The 13,249-nt window shown below is 52.5% G+C and overlaps 1 protein-coding gene across 4 annotated transcripts in view; it reads right to left on the bottom strand.

The window, feature by feature from the left end:
- Positions 1–558: 558 nt before the first annotated feature.
- Positions 559–13,249, bottom strand: part of Prdm11 (PR/SET domain 11) — a 74,873-nt gene continuing 62,182 nt past the window's right edge. For 3 of the 4 annotated variants that reach the window (XM_052183041.1, XM_052183042.1, XM_052183043.1), the window contains exons 7-8: positions 10,325–10,936; positions 559–9,274 (exon numbers count right to left, since the gene is read on the bottom strand). In XM_052183041.1, coding sequence (XP_052039001.1) covers positions 7,110–9,274; positions 10,325–10,936 — 2,777 coding nt within the window. In that variant the 3' untranslated portion in view covers positions 559–7,109. The remainder of the gene's footprint in view (positions 9,275–10,324; positions 10,937–13,249) is intronic. The other variant, XM_052183044.1, reaches the window with a different exon arrangement.

The raw sequence follows: 13,249 nt of genomic DNA on the forward strand, positions 1-13,249 counted from the left end.
GAGACAGGAAGAGGGAAGACCACTGTGAGGAAGTTAGGGGCGTAGGGCATCAGCATCTCAAGAGGAAAAGCCTGAGCTTAGAGGTATTGACTACATTGTCAATACTGATTATATTTCTAATTCCTTCCACAAAAAAAATGTGGGAGAAATATTGCTCATCACCTGCTGACCCTGGTGCTATCAACAAAGTTCTAAGACTTTTCTAAGTGGGGATCATGGCGAGCCACCAAAGGCAGGGAGCTGGAGCCATTGGATCTGCAGAGGCTCTGGATGCTTCCCCACAGCGATTCTTGTGGGGCCAGTGTTCATGGGGTAGGTGTTTTACACAGTTTTCGTCATACCTTCTTTGGCCTGACTGACACACTCAGGGGCTTCCTGCCAGAAGTGGATGCAATGGGAAGTGAGGCCACAGAGGGGGGGAGGCGGAGACCAGCTACAGAGGACTTGTGTGCCTACCAACCTCACGCCCGAGCCCTTTGACTCAGGCACGTGCGCCCTTTGACTCACGACTTACTGAAGCCTGTCACAGAAGCAAGGAGCCAAGCTTGGTGTGTCAATTTAAATGCTTTTATTAATAATCTCCTTACATTACGAGGATAATGTGACAAAAGGAAAGCCGCAGCATACAGATTATAAACCAGCATAGCTCTATTGGTATCCAGTGTTCTAGCCCCAACACACAGGTACTATAAAGCACAGTCTGCCAAATAATAACATTGAGAATTGTCTTTAATAAAGAAAGTATTAACATATTAATATGTATGTGGTAATAGGCTCCTAGGAGTTCCCCCCCACCCCCACTTTTTTTTCTTTGTGATTGACATGAAAAATGGTTCAGCAGCTTGGGGGTGGAGAGGAGGAGAGAGATCAGGGCTGAAAAAGACTGCTTGTTCTTCCAGAGAGGCCAAAGGGTAGACTGAGGGATGTCCTAGGACAGCCTGGCCCTTGTCTTCTCGTGAGCAGTATTGTGAGCCGCTGCCCCCCTCTGCATGGAGGCTGGTCCACTAGATGCCCTGTGGCATGTTCTCTCTCTCTCTGAGGTACAGTGCATTGTGGGATTGCTACTGGGAATGCCTATCCCCTGGCCAAGCTCTGACCCACTGTAGTGGGAGGAAGGCTTGGGCCATTGGTCCTGAACTCACTGAGCCAGGCACTAGAAGGTGTTCAGCCCAGTTGGCAGCTAGCTGTGGCTCGAGGAGGCGGGCATTGGCAGAGCAGACCTGGTCGCAACTGTGGTACAGGACTGGTCTGCTGGAGACTGAGGTCCGTTGGTAGGATGATGAGGAAGAGCAGGGGGAGACCTGCGAAGGCTCGGTATGGGAAATGAGTGTGTTTGTGGAGCCCAAAGGCAGGCTGCTTTTGAGAGCAGGGAGGGCCTCTATCATCAGACCCCTTCTGCTTCCAAGAGAGAGAAGGAAATAGAGGATGCTGGGAGCAATAGGCTTCTGACTCCCATCTGGGCTGCACCAGCTCGCTGTCATGCTGATAGCTGACTGGACTCCCAGGGACCCTGGACATCCCCGCTCAGCTTGAGGACGGGGTGTTGCCTGGGGCCTAGCTGAAGAGGATACCCTCCCGAGAAAAGGTGGGCTTGGGCATCTGGTCACAGAATGAGAACAGTGTTTGTGAACTAAACCTAAACCTGCTGTCACAGAGGAGGTGGGCTGGGCTGGGCTGCTTGGTTGGTTTGGGAAGAGGGGACAACATTGTCCTGAGTACAGCCAGCAGCTGCTGCAGCTGTGTGGAGTCGTGTGGGACAAGGCCCTGCCCCTGAACCTTAGTTGCCATTGAAAATGTCAGTGTGCAGATCTATCTCTTCCACTGGGTGGGGCCTTTGGATGGGGAAAGGCAGCGCTCCCTGAAGCTCACACTGCCTTCCTCAGCTCCCAGTGCTCTAGAGACAGTGGTTGAATGGGTGAAGGAGCCCAGGACGGCTGTATGTCAGAGGCTTGGCCTCTGGGGTTAGGCAAAGGCATCTGGGAAATGGGGCTGACAACTATTCGTCCCAGGTGCCCCTTCCCTACCACCATCAATGCTGGTCACTCCAGATAGGGATGGGTATTGGGGAGTTTGTGCAGAGGCCCCTCCACTAGGGGTCAGGGGCCAAGTCCAAGCCTCTACTGCTAAGCAGCGATGACCAGCTAAGGGCAGGCTGCTGGTGGTGGGAGGTAGGGGTGCTGCAGTTGGAGCTCTCGGGGTATCTCCTTCCAGCCTCAGCCTTGGCTGGCAGGAAAGGACAGAAAGTGCATGGAGAGCGCCTGGACCCAGCCACCCTCCTCTCCAACACCCCAAATGCCCCCTCAGTGGCTAGCAACCCATTCTGATGAGCAGTCCCACCTCCTCTCCAGAGCCCTGTCCCCTCCCCCAGCCTGACCCAGCACCAGGCTTCCCCACCACCCTTCCAGCTCTATAGACTATTTTTATATCTATTTAAAACATAAAAATGTATAAATATATAGGATATTATTTATAGATATATAGACGTGATTTACTCTCTTACTCTGCATGTATACATACTGCATATGTCTGTATTTACAATTGATATGCCTTAGCATCAGTATGATACACTGCACGTACCCCTGCCTCCATGCACAGCCTCCCGGGGAGACTGGATTGCATAGGTATTTCTAGGGTGATACCATCTGAAGGGATGGGGGAAGGGGAGAGAGCGCTAGATGGAAGAGGAGGGCCATACTATTTTCCTCTCCAAAGGGCACTTTTTCTCCCTCTCATTAACATGCAAAGATTACCTCAAAGACTCTTAGAGTGACCCTGACTAACAGAGGACCAGAAAAGAGCATTCCTCTGAACAGAAGGACCATGCACACCTAGCGCACTTTCTCCCCTCAAGGATTGGAGGAACAGTCAGATCGGAATCAGGGCAGTGTGTGAAGGTGCGGTCCCACCTTAACTGCCGGCTGTGCCCCCTTTCCTCACTCCGAGGCCCACTCTCCCTGCCTCAGTCGCTAGCCCAGTCTGGCTGGGCTGCTTCTTAGAAGACATCCAGGGTACACATAAGCTCCAGTGACCCTGGGTCTATGCCCAAAAGGAGTGCATGGACCACAAAAAGAAAAAGAAAAGCACACATCTGGGTTAGAACCCAGACTATACACTGAAAATAGGTTGGGATGCCTTCCAAGGAGGCAGAGATGAAAACAAAGAATGTTCTAGAAGACAGAAATCAGGCTTCAACCCATCTGGCCTCTACTAGCCCACCTCGCCTTTCAGGTGGCCAGCAATGGCTGCCAGTCCTCAAGGTCAGGCTGGGTAACATCTTAAGTCCATTTCTCCCTCTCTACGGCCATGTCCACCCTCTCCACACCTTCCCCCATTCCCTCCCCACCTCCAAACAAATGAAATACACTTAAAAGGTGCTTCAAGTCACTCCAAGGTCCTTGCCCCAAATCAAAGACCTTGTGTGAGCAAGCCAAACAGAAACTTGAGCAAAACAGCTCAGGCTGGGAACACACAGCCAGAGCAGAGGGCAGAAGCTCTGGGGACCTCAGAGTCGGGGCTCCTGGCAGAACTTGCCCACACAGGGTCCTGGAGCTCAGTGCGCTCGCTCTCGTTCCCCAGTGAGGCTGCGGTGAGTCAGCTGGAGACCACAGCAGACATTACAAAACGAAAGCTCTGGTACTTCTGATGCCTGCACTCTGGAGTCTCTGGAGGGATTCAAACTAGGCAGGAGCTGCCCACAGAGCTGAGTAGTCCACTGTCTCGGTGGTCATTGTTTTCCTTTGCTCAGGGGCACATTGTAACCATATGGTTCGGCAAGGTACCCGTTTGGCACAATGGCCACAAGCCTCAGTCTTCAACACTGCCTCACTTTCTACCCTCGCCAACTTGAGCCAATGTGAGTCACTATTAGCCCAGGGAGACTAAGTCTCAGCCTCACAGATACATTTCATTCTACGCCCATGACTACCAGTTCTACTCCAGAGACTGAGTTACAGTCCCTGTTCCAGCAGAAATGACTACATTTACACTCTAAGGCCTACCTTCCCATAGTCTGTTAACCCAGCCAAGATGTGAGGTGAGTCGGACATATGGTTCTCTGGCCAGTCATGAAGGGTGGGCTGGCCCAAGCCCTTCTCCAAGAGGAGTGTGAGAACAGGCCTGTAGTCACAGGGCATCACAAACGGAAGTCACTGGGCAGTAGCCCTGACCTTCCCAGGAAGCATCTAAGCTGACTGCATGGGGTCTATCCTCAACCTCCCTTAGCCATTCATTATCCCAAGGCGAAGTGGCCCATAGGGCTCTGTCACAGCCCTGCTGGGCACCCAGAGTTTCAAAGACCAAATGTAAGACACTAGGAGAGCTCAGTTTCTCAGTGGCTCTGAGGCAGAGGCCATTGTAGCAGAGGACAGAGGTGGGGTTTGGGGAGACAGAGGACCAGGGAATGGGTGACTCTGCAGCCACATGATGTTGCCAGAACAGCTCATTCTTCTAGGCTTCTACTGATCCTGGGTATCTTGAGGAGACTCAGGTAACATCGGCTTGGCCTGGGAGAATGTGTCTCTATAGCTGAGGACTTGAGTTCACTCAGCTACAGCCCCTTGGGAGGGGACAGGTGGGTCCTGGTTTCACATGTCTGGCTTAGGGCCATCTGGGAGAGGTCCCTTCCTGGGAAAGGAAGCCCCATACCCTGGGGAGAAGAGGTGTAAGGCAACTGTTGGCAAGAAGGAAAGACCCAGGTCACTGTTTATGCCTGCGGGCTGCCCATGGGTGACCTGCCCTGCCAGCCATTCCTACTCTGAACCCACTCGGCCCATTCAATCTTCAAGGAAATTGTCCCAGACCAAAGTCTGCATCTGTGAGGAGACGAGGTCCCGGGGCAGTAACCAGGCAGGTGGAGACCTTGTGCTTCACAACAGCCCATGAGGCTCCTGCTAGGCTTGGCCCAGGGGAGGAGGGGCAGCTGGAGAGACCCGAGCGCAGCATGAGCGAGGGGGCTGAGGCTGGGGGTTCCCAGGTCCCTGAAAGAGGCTTTGAGGTTTCCTACCTAGATCCGGCTAACTCTCCCTGCTCAGAGGGCAAGGAGTCAAGATGGGGACCAGAGTGAGATGAGGGGCAGAAGCCACCAGGCGGGGTGTATCAACTAGTTGACGAAGGCAGCACAAGAGGCCTGGCAGTGGGACAGTTGGAAAGACCCAGTTCTTTGTTTGTTCAGTTTTGTTTCTTGCTTTAACATGCTACATCACTATTGAAAACGAAAACATTTCAAAAATAATATATAATATATATATATAATATTTATATCATGAGAAGCTATTGGCTAGCAGCAATGATTCTAAAGTTATCTTAGCACCAAGACCATGGAGGCAAAGGGAGAATCTGAGGGAGGACGGACAGACTGCGGAACCAGGAAAGGGTAGCAACATGTTCAGTGTTAATGACATTTCCATGAGGCCTCAGAGGTGAGTCGAACCCAGAAGGAAGGAAGCTACCACATAGTTGTAGGCCCAGCTGGGCAGGCTCAGGGTATGGGGGGCTTTGCTTGTGGCTGAATCCCCAATACCCCACTGAAGGAGAGGGACAGTTCTTTGCAGAACTGACCACGGGCAGGTCCTTCAGATCTCCCTCCCTTCCCCAAACATAACCCTGTATCCACATTCTGGGATCTGCACAGACTGCACAGATCAGATGTGGAAACTGGAGAGAAGTTTGTAACAGCTCATGCACATTTCTGAAAACTCTTTGCGAGGTATACTGGTAGATAAATGAACATTGGTCAGACTCCTCTAGTTTAAACCACTGATTTCTCCCCTAAGTGGGGGGGACAAGAGGCATTTCTAAAGCTTATATGTAGTTGCAAAGTGTGTGTATGTGTGTGCGCGTGTGGTGTGTATGTGTGTGTGTGTGTGTGTATACAAGCTTGTACCTTGAGAATCCTGCCTCACTTCCTGTTTTCTTCTTTTCTATAGGACATCTCAATTCTATTCAAAATAGGAAGAGTTCCCAGGCAGGGAAACACTGCCTGCTGTCCTGTGACCTTCCTGCAAGGCTGAGGAGCACATCGTCAGCCTTTTGCAAAAGGAACAGCCTCTCTAGGCACTCTCTGAGTTCTGTGTAACCCAGGGCATGACTTGCATTGATAGTGCTGCCCTTGAACTACAAAACAGCTGCTCCTTGATTATGAAAAGAAACACAAAGTCCCGCAATACATTCCATAATTATAAAGACAAAAAAAAATGTGAAAGTTGAATATACACTTTTCATTTTACCTGGTTTTAGCCAAAAAACTGTGGTCCTGTTGGAGTTTAGATCTCTTGGCTCATTGTCTCCCCAACAGCCCAAGATCTGGATGGAAGTATAATGCTTTATCCTCCGGGCTGGGAAGGACAGGCACGAAGCTTACCCTCCTGCCGCTCCCGAGATTTCAAGCTCAAATGTGAAAAAAAAAAACCAATATGTTCAGTGTAACAGCCTATATCTTTAAACTCCAGAGGCCTGAAGAAGGGAACTGACAACCTAGGGCAGGGAGAGGTGACTTGGGGAGCACAGCGGGCTCACTGCTGAGGGACACTGGTGCATTTGACAAGGGACAAGGGAAGGAATCAATCAGAAAACGAAGAATGAAAGATCTCCCAAGCTGAAGTCAGGTAAGGGGAGAAAGACCAGATAGTCCAGTCCAGAAACCCAATTCACCCCCCTGGACGCCCTGACGTAATGGATCTGTGACCACAAGGCCCCCAGCCATAAGACCACCTCAAAAAGAAGGCAAGGCCAGCCCCAGCCCTCGACCAACACATGAGAACAGAACAGAACAAGCCACTTCAAGGTGACAGGAGAATCATGTAGCGTATGCCGCTTTGACGGTTTGGTGGGAACACGTGTGGCCCCAGAACACGCTGTGTGAGTGAGGATGAGTTGTCGCGAGGGCTGCAGCTGCCAAGTGCGAGACGAGAGTCAGATGCCAACATTGCTCCTTTCTGAAAGCTGTGAGTGGCTTCTGGTGGACATAATTAACTTAGTTTTTAAAAAAATTTCAGTGTGGGTTTATATATATATATATATAATATAATATATATTTATATAATATATCAAAGCTTATGAGTATAGATTAAAAAAATATTCACCGGCTTTTTGGCCTCTGGAGCGCAGGCCCCCTACATGTCTGGGTAGAACTCAGAGCCGTGGTCCACAACCTGCAGCATGGGCTTCTGCTCCAAGGCAGACATCCTGCTGAGGACCTCGGCTGACAGTGTGTAGCTGTTGCCAGACTTCTCCTCAAACCAGCTGTCCAGGGCTCGCTTGGCATCAAAGTTGGCGATGGGTGGCCCGTTCACGGCAATTGTCAACAGGTCACTGAGCTGCTCCAGGGTCAGGCGGGAGCGGTGGTTTTTGCGGACCCGCTGGAGGGCACTTCGGCCTTTCTCACAGCAGGCGGTGGAGGTGGGGAGAACTTTAAGGACCTGAATGATCTTGTTCAAGAGTGGAAACCTCTGCTTGTACTTGCAGATGTGGCTGATGAGGTCTTTGAAGCCATTTTTGGTGTAGTAATCAGCCTTGAGGTCTCTCCACTCCATCAGCAGGCTCCCCCGGGGGTCCACCCCTTCACGGCACACATCCCGGGAGAAGGCAGGAATGGCCTCCAGGTGGTCGAAGATCTGAACCATGTCCTCCTTGCCAAAGCTGAGGAGCTCCTCGCTGTTCCTGGGCCAGGCCGCTAAGTCGAACACTTGACAGGCTTTCACAAAGACCCTGCTTCGGGAGTCGAACCTCTGGGCCAGAATGACCTGTGTCTTCTGGCAGATCTTCTCCCTGATGGACTGAAACTTGGCCTCTGCCACCCTGAGGTTCTTCACGGCGATCCCATTGAAGCTCTCTCGGAAATTCTCCTCGAATTCCTGAAGGTACTCTCCCGGGGAGTCCGCAAGCCGGCTGATCTCCTGGATAGCCTCCTCGATCTTGTCGTCCACCTGCGACACCAGGAGGTACTCGCCCTGGAAGATGTAGGCCAGGCGTGACAGCACGGCGATCACGTCCAGCAGGAAGTAGATTAGCTTGATGGATTGGTAGTCCATTAGGAACTGCAGCAGGGCCAGGGCTATGGCGGAAGCATCGGCCCGCTGCGTCTGGCTGCTGACATCTTTCAGGTGGGCCACCACTTCCAGGTAGTCCTTGATAAGGGCGTTCAGGACATTCTGCTCACCAATGATCCACCTTACGGCACGGATGTCCCCCAGGAATTCAGTCTCCTCGCACAGGGTGGAGGCCGTGGAGCGCAGCTCACACATGAGGCGTGGGGAGTAGCGGTAGAAGCTGAGGAGCTGCTTCAAGTTGTTCTCCAGCTCCTCTAGGCAGGGCAGCTCCTTCCCACTGATGGCATCCAGGATCTCCAGGTGCGGCCGGTGCACCATGAAGGGCAAGCACAGCAGCCACGGAAGCGTCTTGCGGATGCTCATGAACATGCTGGCACGCAAGCTGGCGGTGATGTTGGCCCCGTCCACTCCCAGGCCCACAGTTGGCTTCTCATCCTGTAAGCGGATGCCCAGAGCAGCAAAGGCCCGGTCAAGCGCCTGGAGATAGCTTTCCGTGCTGGAGAAGCCCAGCTCCTGCAGGGATAGGAATTCTGTGGCTGGCGGTCCATCGCTGCTGGTATACTGCACATAGACAGCCACCGTGTCAGCCAGAAGGTCGTCACTCTGCCCATCCAGGATGATGCTGAGGCAGGGCGACTGACGGATGCGCTCCACCAGGTCTTCTCTCAGTGCCCGGGCAATGTGATGGATAAGGATTTGGCAATCCCCCTCATTCATGTACTGGTCCACCACCTTGAGCTCGCACTTCCGCAGCAGCTCTGCCAGGGGCCGGAAGTCGAGGTAGGGCCTCCCCTCCAGCGCCAAGTGGTAGGCGGTGTTGAAGAGCAGGGTCATGTTGCGGCACATCTCCTCTGTCTTCTCCGGGTGCATGCGCAGTTTATACAGCTGCAGACATTTCTTGTGCAGGTTGCTCTGGCTGTGCAACTTGATGGTGTGGATTTTAAACTGCTTGGAGCCGATGATGAAGGCGGAAGTGCGTGAGGACTGCACTGTGTACTGGCGGCACACATGACACCACATCTCGTTCAGGGTCGGGGAGTACCGGAGGAACCAGAATTTCTTCAGCCACTCCTGCTTGAAGCGCCGGATGCGGCGTCCGGTGGCAGAGGACATCTTGGAGGGCTCATCAGTTGCCGTCATCACGTCGTTGGAGACAGATTCATCTGCAGAATCCACTTCCTGGTCATCGTCCTCCATGATGGCGGGGCCGGAGACCATACTTTCTGAGGCTGGAAAATAAGAGGGGAAGGAGAAATTCGCGTGGGCTGTTGACAGCACAGACTCAGCAAGGGACTCTGAGGGAGAGCAGGCCCCACAGAGATGGAAGCCCAGCCTGGAGTTGATTTAAGGGTAACCCTGCTCTCCACACTGGGGTTCCCTCTCCGTGAGCTGCTCATGGTGGTCATGGACACTACTCATTATGCTCCAAGCTGCCTGCACCTGCGCAGCCTTGACTTGTGGGTGCTTCTGGGGTGGAATGTTCTAGAAGAGGCAGAATATTTGATGTCACACATTCAGGTTACACCGGAGGACCTGGTCCTGGAATGTCCACCGATATGGTCAGGGTAAGCATGTGGCTCTTAACTGAGGGCAGCCCGGATGCTGAGGCAAAGTGCGGTTTGTATGTCCGCCCCAACCCATTCTGAGGACAGCTGAGAAGGACAGCCTGAGGGAAACAGCCCGGCTTAGCTGCAGATCTGCACAGACTCGACCCCCAGTTCTTCCTTGGTCCAACAACTTGAAGAGATCCAGGCAGCCAGCCAAAAAGGACAGTCACACAGCTGTCGGCCCCAGGCTCTCTGGTTCCTCATCCTTCTAGAACTCCAGGCTGGGAACCAAGCACCATGTGGGAAGGACAGAGTCTGGAAGAAGTGGACGAGGCTGTGCTCCTGGCCTGAGTTTGGGGAGCTGTAAAAGCTCCCAGCAGACACCCTGTTCAAGACTGGGGGAGAGAGAAGTTGGGTCAGGGGAGACATCAGTGGGACCCCACCCCAGGAGAAAACAACAGGTCAAGAACACAGCACACAGCCCTCCTGCGATGGGACAGATTTTATTGACAAGGATACAGGTCGGCACATGCGATGCCCCCCAGAGCTTCCCGCCAGCCTGCCTTCGGCACCTGAGGGAGTGGGCTCCCACCCCAAGAGGTGGCTGCCTCTGCCTTGCATTCCTCTGGTCTCCTGGCAGGTGGCTGCGACAGAGAGCTCTGGGCCACCCTCCACATAGCGCGGCACTGCCCACTCTTCCCTTTAACAGCAACCTCATCCTCGGTAACTTACCTGCAGGGTCTGAGAACTCTGGGAGCTCCAGTACCTGCGGTGGCAGAAGCGGGGCCTCAGGCAGCTTTCCAGACTTAAGCATGTCTAGCTCCGCCTGCAACTCCCGCACTTTCTTTTTCAGGCGAATGCAGTTAGGGCAAAAGGAGGTGGTGGGCAGCTCATGGGGGTCAGATGCCAGGGAGGCCTCAGCAGGACTGTCGGCTTTGAATGATGTGGGCTCCTCCTCTTCATCTTCCAGCGGGCCCAGCTCCTTGGCCACCCTCTGAGGGACCTTCCAGTCCCCTTCCCCTGGGGTCCTGCAGATGCCTTGTGTCAGGGTAGCCCTGCCATAGTCATCGTCCTGGTACTTGGGGACTTTCCGGATGACCAGGGAGGTGCTCAGAGCCAGCTGGCGGGCTTCCACGTTAGCAGACTCCAGTGAGGCCTCTAGCACATCCTTGAAGATGAGGTCTATTTTCTTCTTCTTGGCTGGAGGGTGTATGTCCCCCTCATCAAAGCTGCGCTTGTAAGGACTTCTGCCCTGCTTCAGCACAGGGAACTGAGTGGGGCCCCTTAGGTCTTCTGGGTTATCCAGGGCTTGCTCAGCCTTCTCTCTCTGCAACCTCTTCTCTCCTAGGAAGGAAAACCAGGGTGTGAGGATGTGGGGAAAAGCCCCAAATGGAGAAATCGACAGGGAACAGAATGGGCCTTCTGCTAGGGGATTGCCTGACACATCCCCCTGGTTCTGACCATCTGGGTCACGTGAGACCCAAATGGAGAGAAGATCACAGCGACTAGAGTCACAGGACCTTTACCAAAAGGTCTCACATGGGTAAATGCTGCACTTGTGTTAGGATATGTCTCGAGGTGAGAATAAAACAGAGTTACCATCCCACAGGGATGGGGCTTGCCGTACTATGACCCCAGAAGACAGCATCTCACTCTGTCTGACTAATGCAACAGCTTTCAGAGCTGAGTAACTTATCTGCCCACCATGGGACAAGCTGTCCTCCAGACCTAGAGACTACCGGATGGTTGCAGTGCCTCAGTGGAAGGCATGGGAAGCACAGGCCCCCCTTCCTCCGTGCTCAAGGGTCTGAAGAGCAGAAGGAAACAACCGCCCTACAGTCTCTGCCTCTCCATTCTCCCAGCAGTCTAAAGACAGGAAATGCACAAAGAAGAGTGGCCCCAAGTCCTGTGGCTCTCGGTCATGGCTAAGGTTGAAAAGAGAAGTAGGGGTGCCTTGGGAAAGATTCCTAAACATACCAAAGTATCAGTCTCCCTCAGGATAAGGGCAAGGTGGCTTCAAGACCCAAAGTATTCTCAGATATAGCTGTTTCCCCACCCGACAAAAGATGCCTCTCTTTCCTTCATTTTTAATTACCTTGAAATGTTGGTGAGATCACCAATAGTAAGCTATTTTAGATTCTTTAATGAGGCCAGCAGAGTAGCACAGACTGCTGTAGAAGTGCTGGTGTGCTCCAGGGGAGACACACTGAAGAGAGTTGTCTCTCAGCTTTCAGAAGGTTCTGCTGGCAGAACCTGTGGGGTGGGGCAATCTCAAAGGCCTCCTGAATTGGCCAGGGTCGGGCTCCTTCCCAGTGCTGCAACCTTGGGCCTCTGTTCAGTGTCCAGGCTTCTGAGGAAGGATTTCCTAGGCCCTGGCTGAAGGTCAGGAGGCTCCATGCTTGACCTCCCCCGGCTGCTTCCCTCATGTCTCCAGGCCCCACAGAAGACAGCACAGCACGGGTTAAGCCACTCAGGTCCCTATTCTGTCCTCACAGGCACTGCTTCCTGGCACGCAGGTGGCTTCCAGAAGCCCCTGTATCTGTATCAGCAGAACCACAGAGAGCTCAGTGATGCGTTGGAACCTTTTAAAATGTATTTTGTGAGCTGGAGAGATGCCTCAGAGATGAGAAGCACTGGCTGCTCTTCCAAAAGACCTGAGATCAATTCCCAGCACCCACAGTTCACAACACTCTGTGACAGACTCTAGTCCTAGGGTACCCAGAAGACACCTCACTGTGACAGACTCTAGTCCTAGGGTACCCAGAAGACACCTCACTGTGACAGACTCTAGTCCTAGGGTACCCAGAAGACACCTCACTGTGACAGACTCTAATCCTAGGGTACCCAGAAGACACCTCACTGTGACAGACTCTAGTCCTAGGGTACCCAGAAGACACCTCAAAGGCAGCAAGCATACACATGGCACACAGACACACATGAAGACAAAACAGCCATTACACAAAATACATCAATAATGTAATGCAATGTATTTGTGTCGCAGCCAAGTTGAATCTCTGAAAATCAAGGGTGCCCTTTCACCTTCTTGTGGACTCCTCAGACATCAGACAGCTGAGGATGCTGGGAGGTCTGGGTGTTAGTCACAGAAGACCCTCATTGTCTCTGGAGATGAAGATAAAGTCATCTGTGTTTTCTAGGATGAGCAGGAAACCTTCTGAACATGTGGCTTCCATGTAAAATCTCTGGTCCACAGATGACCTTTAATAAAGGTCACCATGAATTCTATTCCAAATCCATGACATTCATGGATAAAATCAAAGAAAAAAACTTTAAATCCCCACACAGATCACCTAAGTGTGTTGACTCCTATCCTTCACAGCTAACCACAAAGGAATAAATGACATTCTCTCCAGGGGCTCCAAACAACACTCTTCCATAAAAAACAACAGTAAGAATGATCTGGTTAAGCAGCCTCTGATCATGAAGATGCCCTGCGCTCTAAAGGCAAGATGCAGTGGTCCCATCAATGGTCCCAGTGCTTGGGAGGCAGAGGCAGGAAGCTCTGGAGTGCAAAGCCAGCCTCAGCCTCATACGGAATTCAAGGCTGGCCCGGGATATGTGAGACTGTGTCTCACAAAGAGGGGTGGGGACTGGGAGATAGCTCAGCTGGTAAAGCATTTGCTTTTCAAGTATGAGGAC

Source organism: Apodemus sylvaticus, chromosome 5 (genome assembly GCF_947179515.1).
Source record: "Apodemus sylvaticus chromosome 5, mApoSyl1.1, whole genome shotgun sequence".
Classification (NCBI taxonomy): Eukaryota; Metazoa; Chordata; class Mammalia; order Rodentia; family Muridae; genus Apodemus; species Apodemus sylvaticus.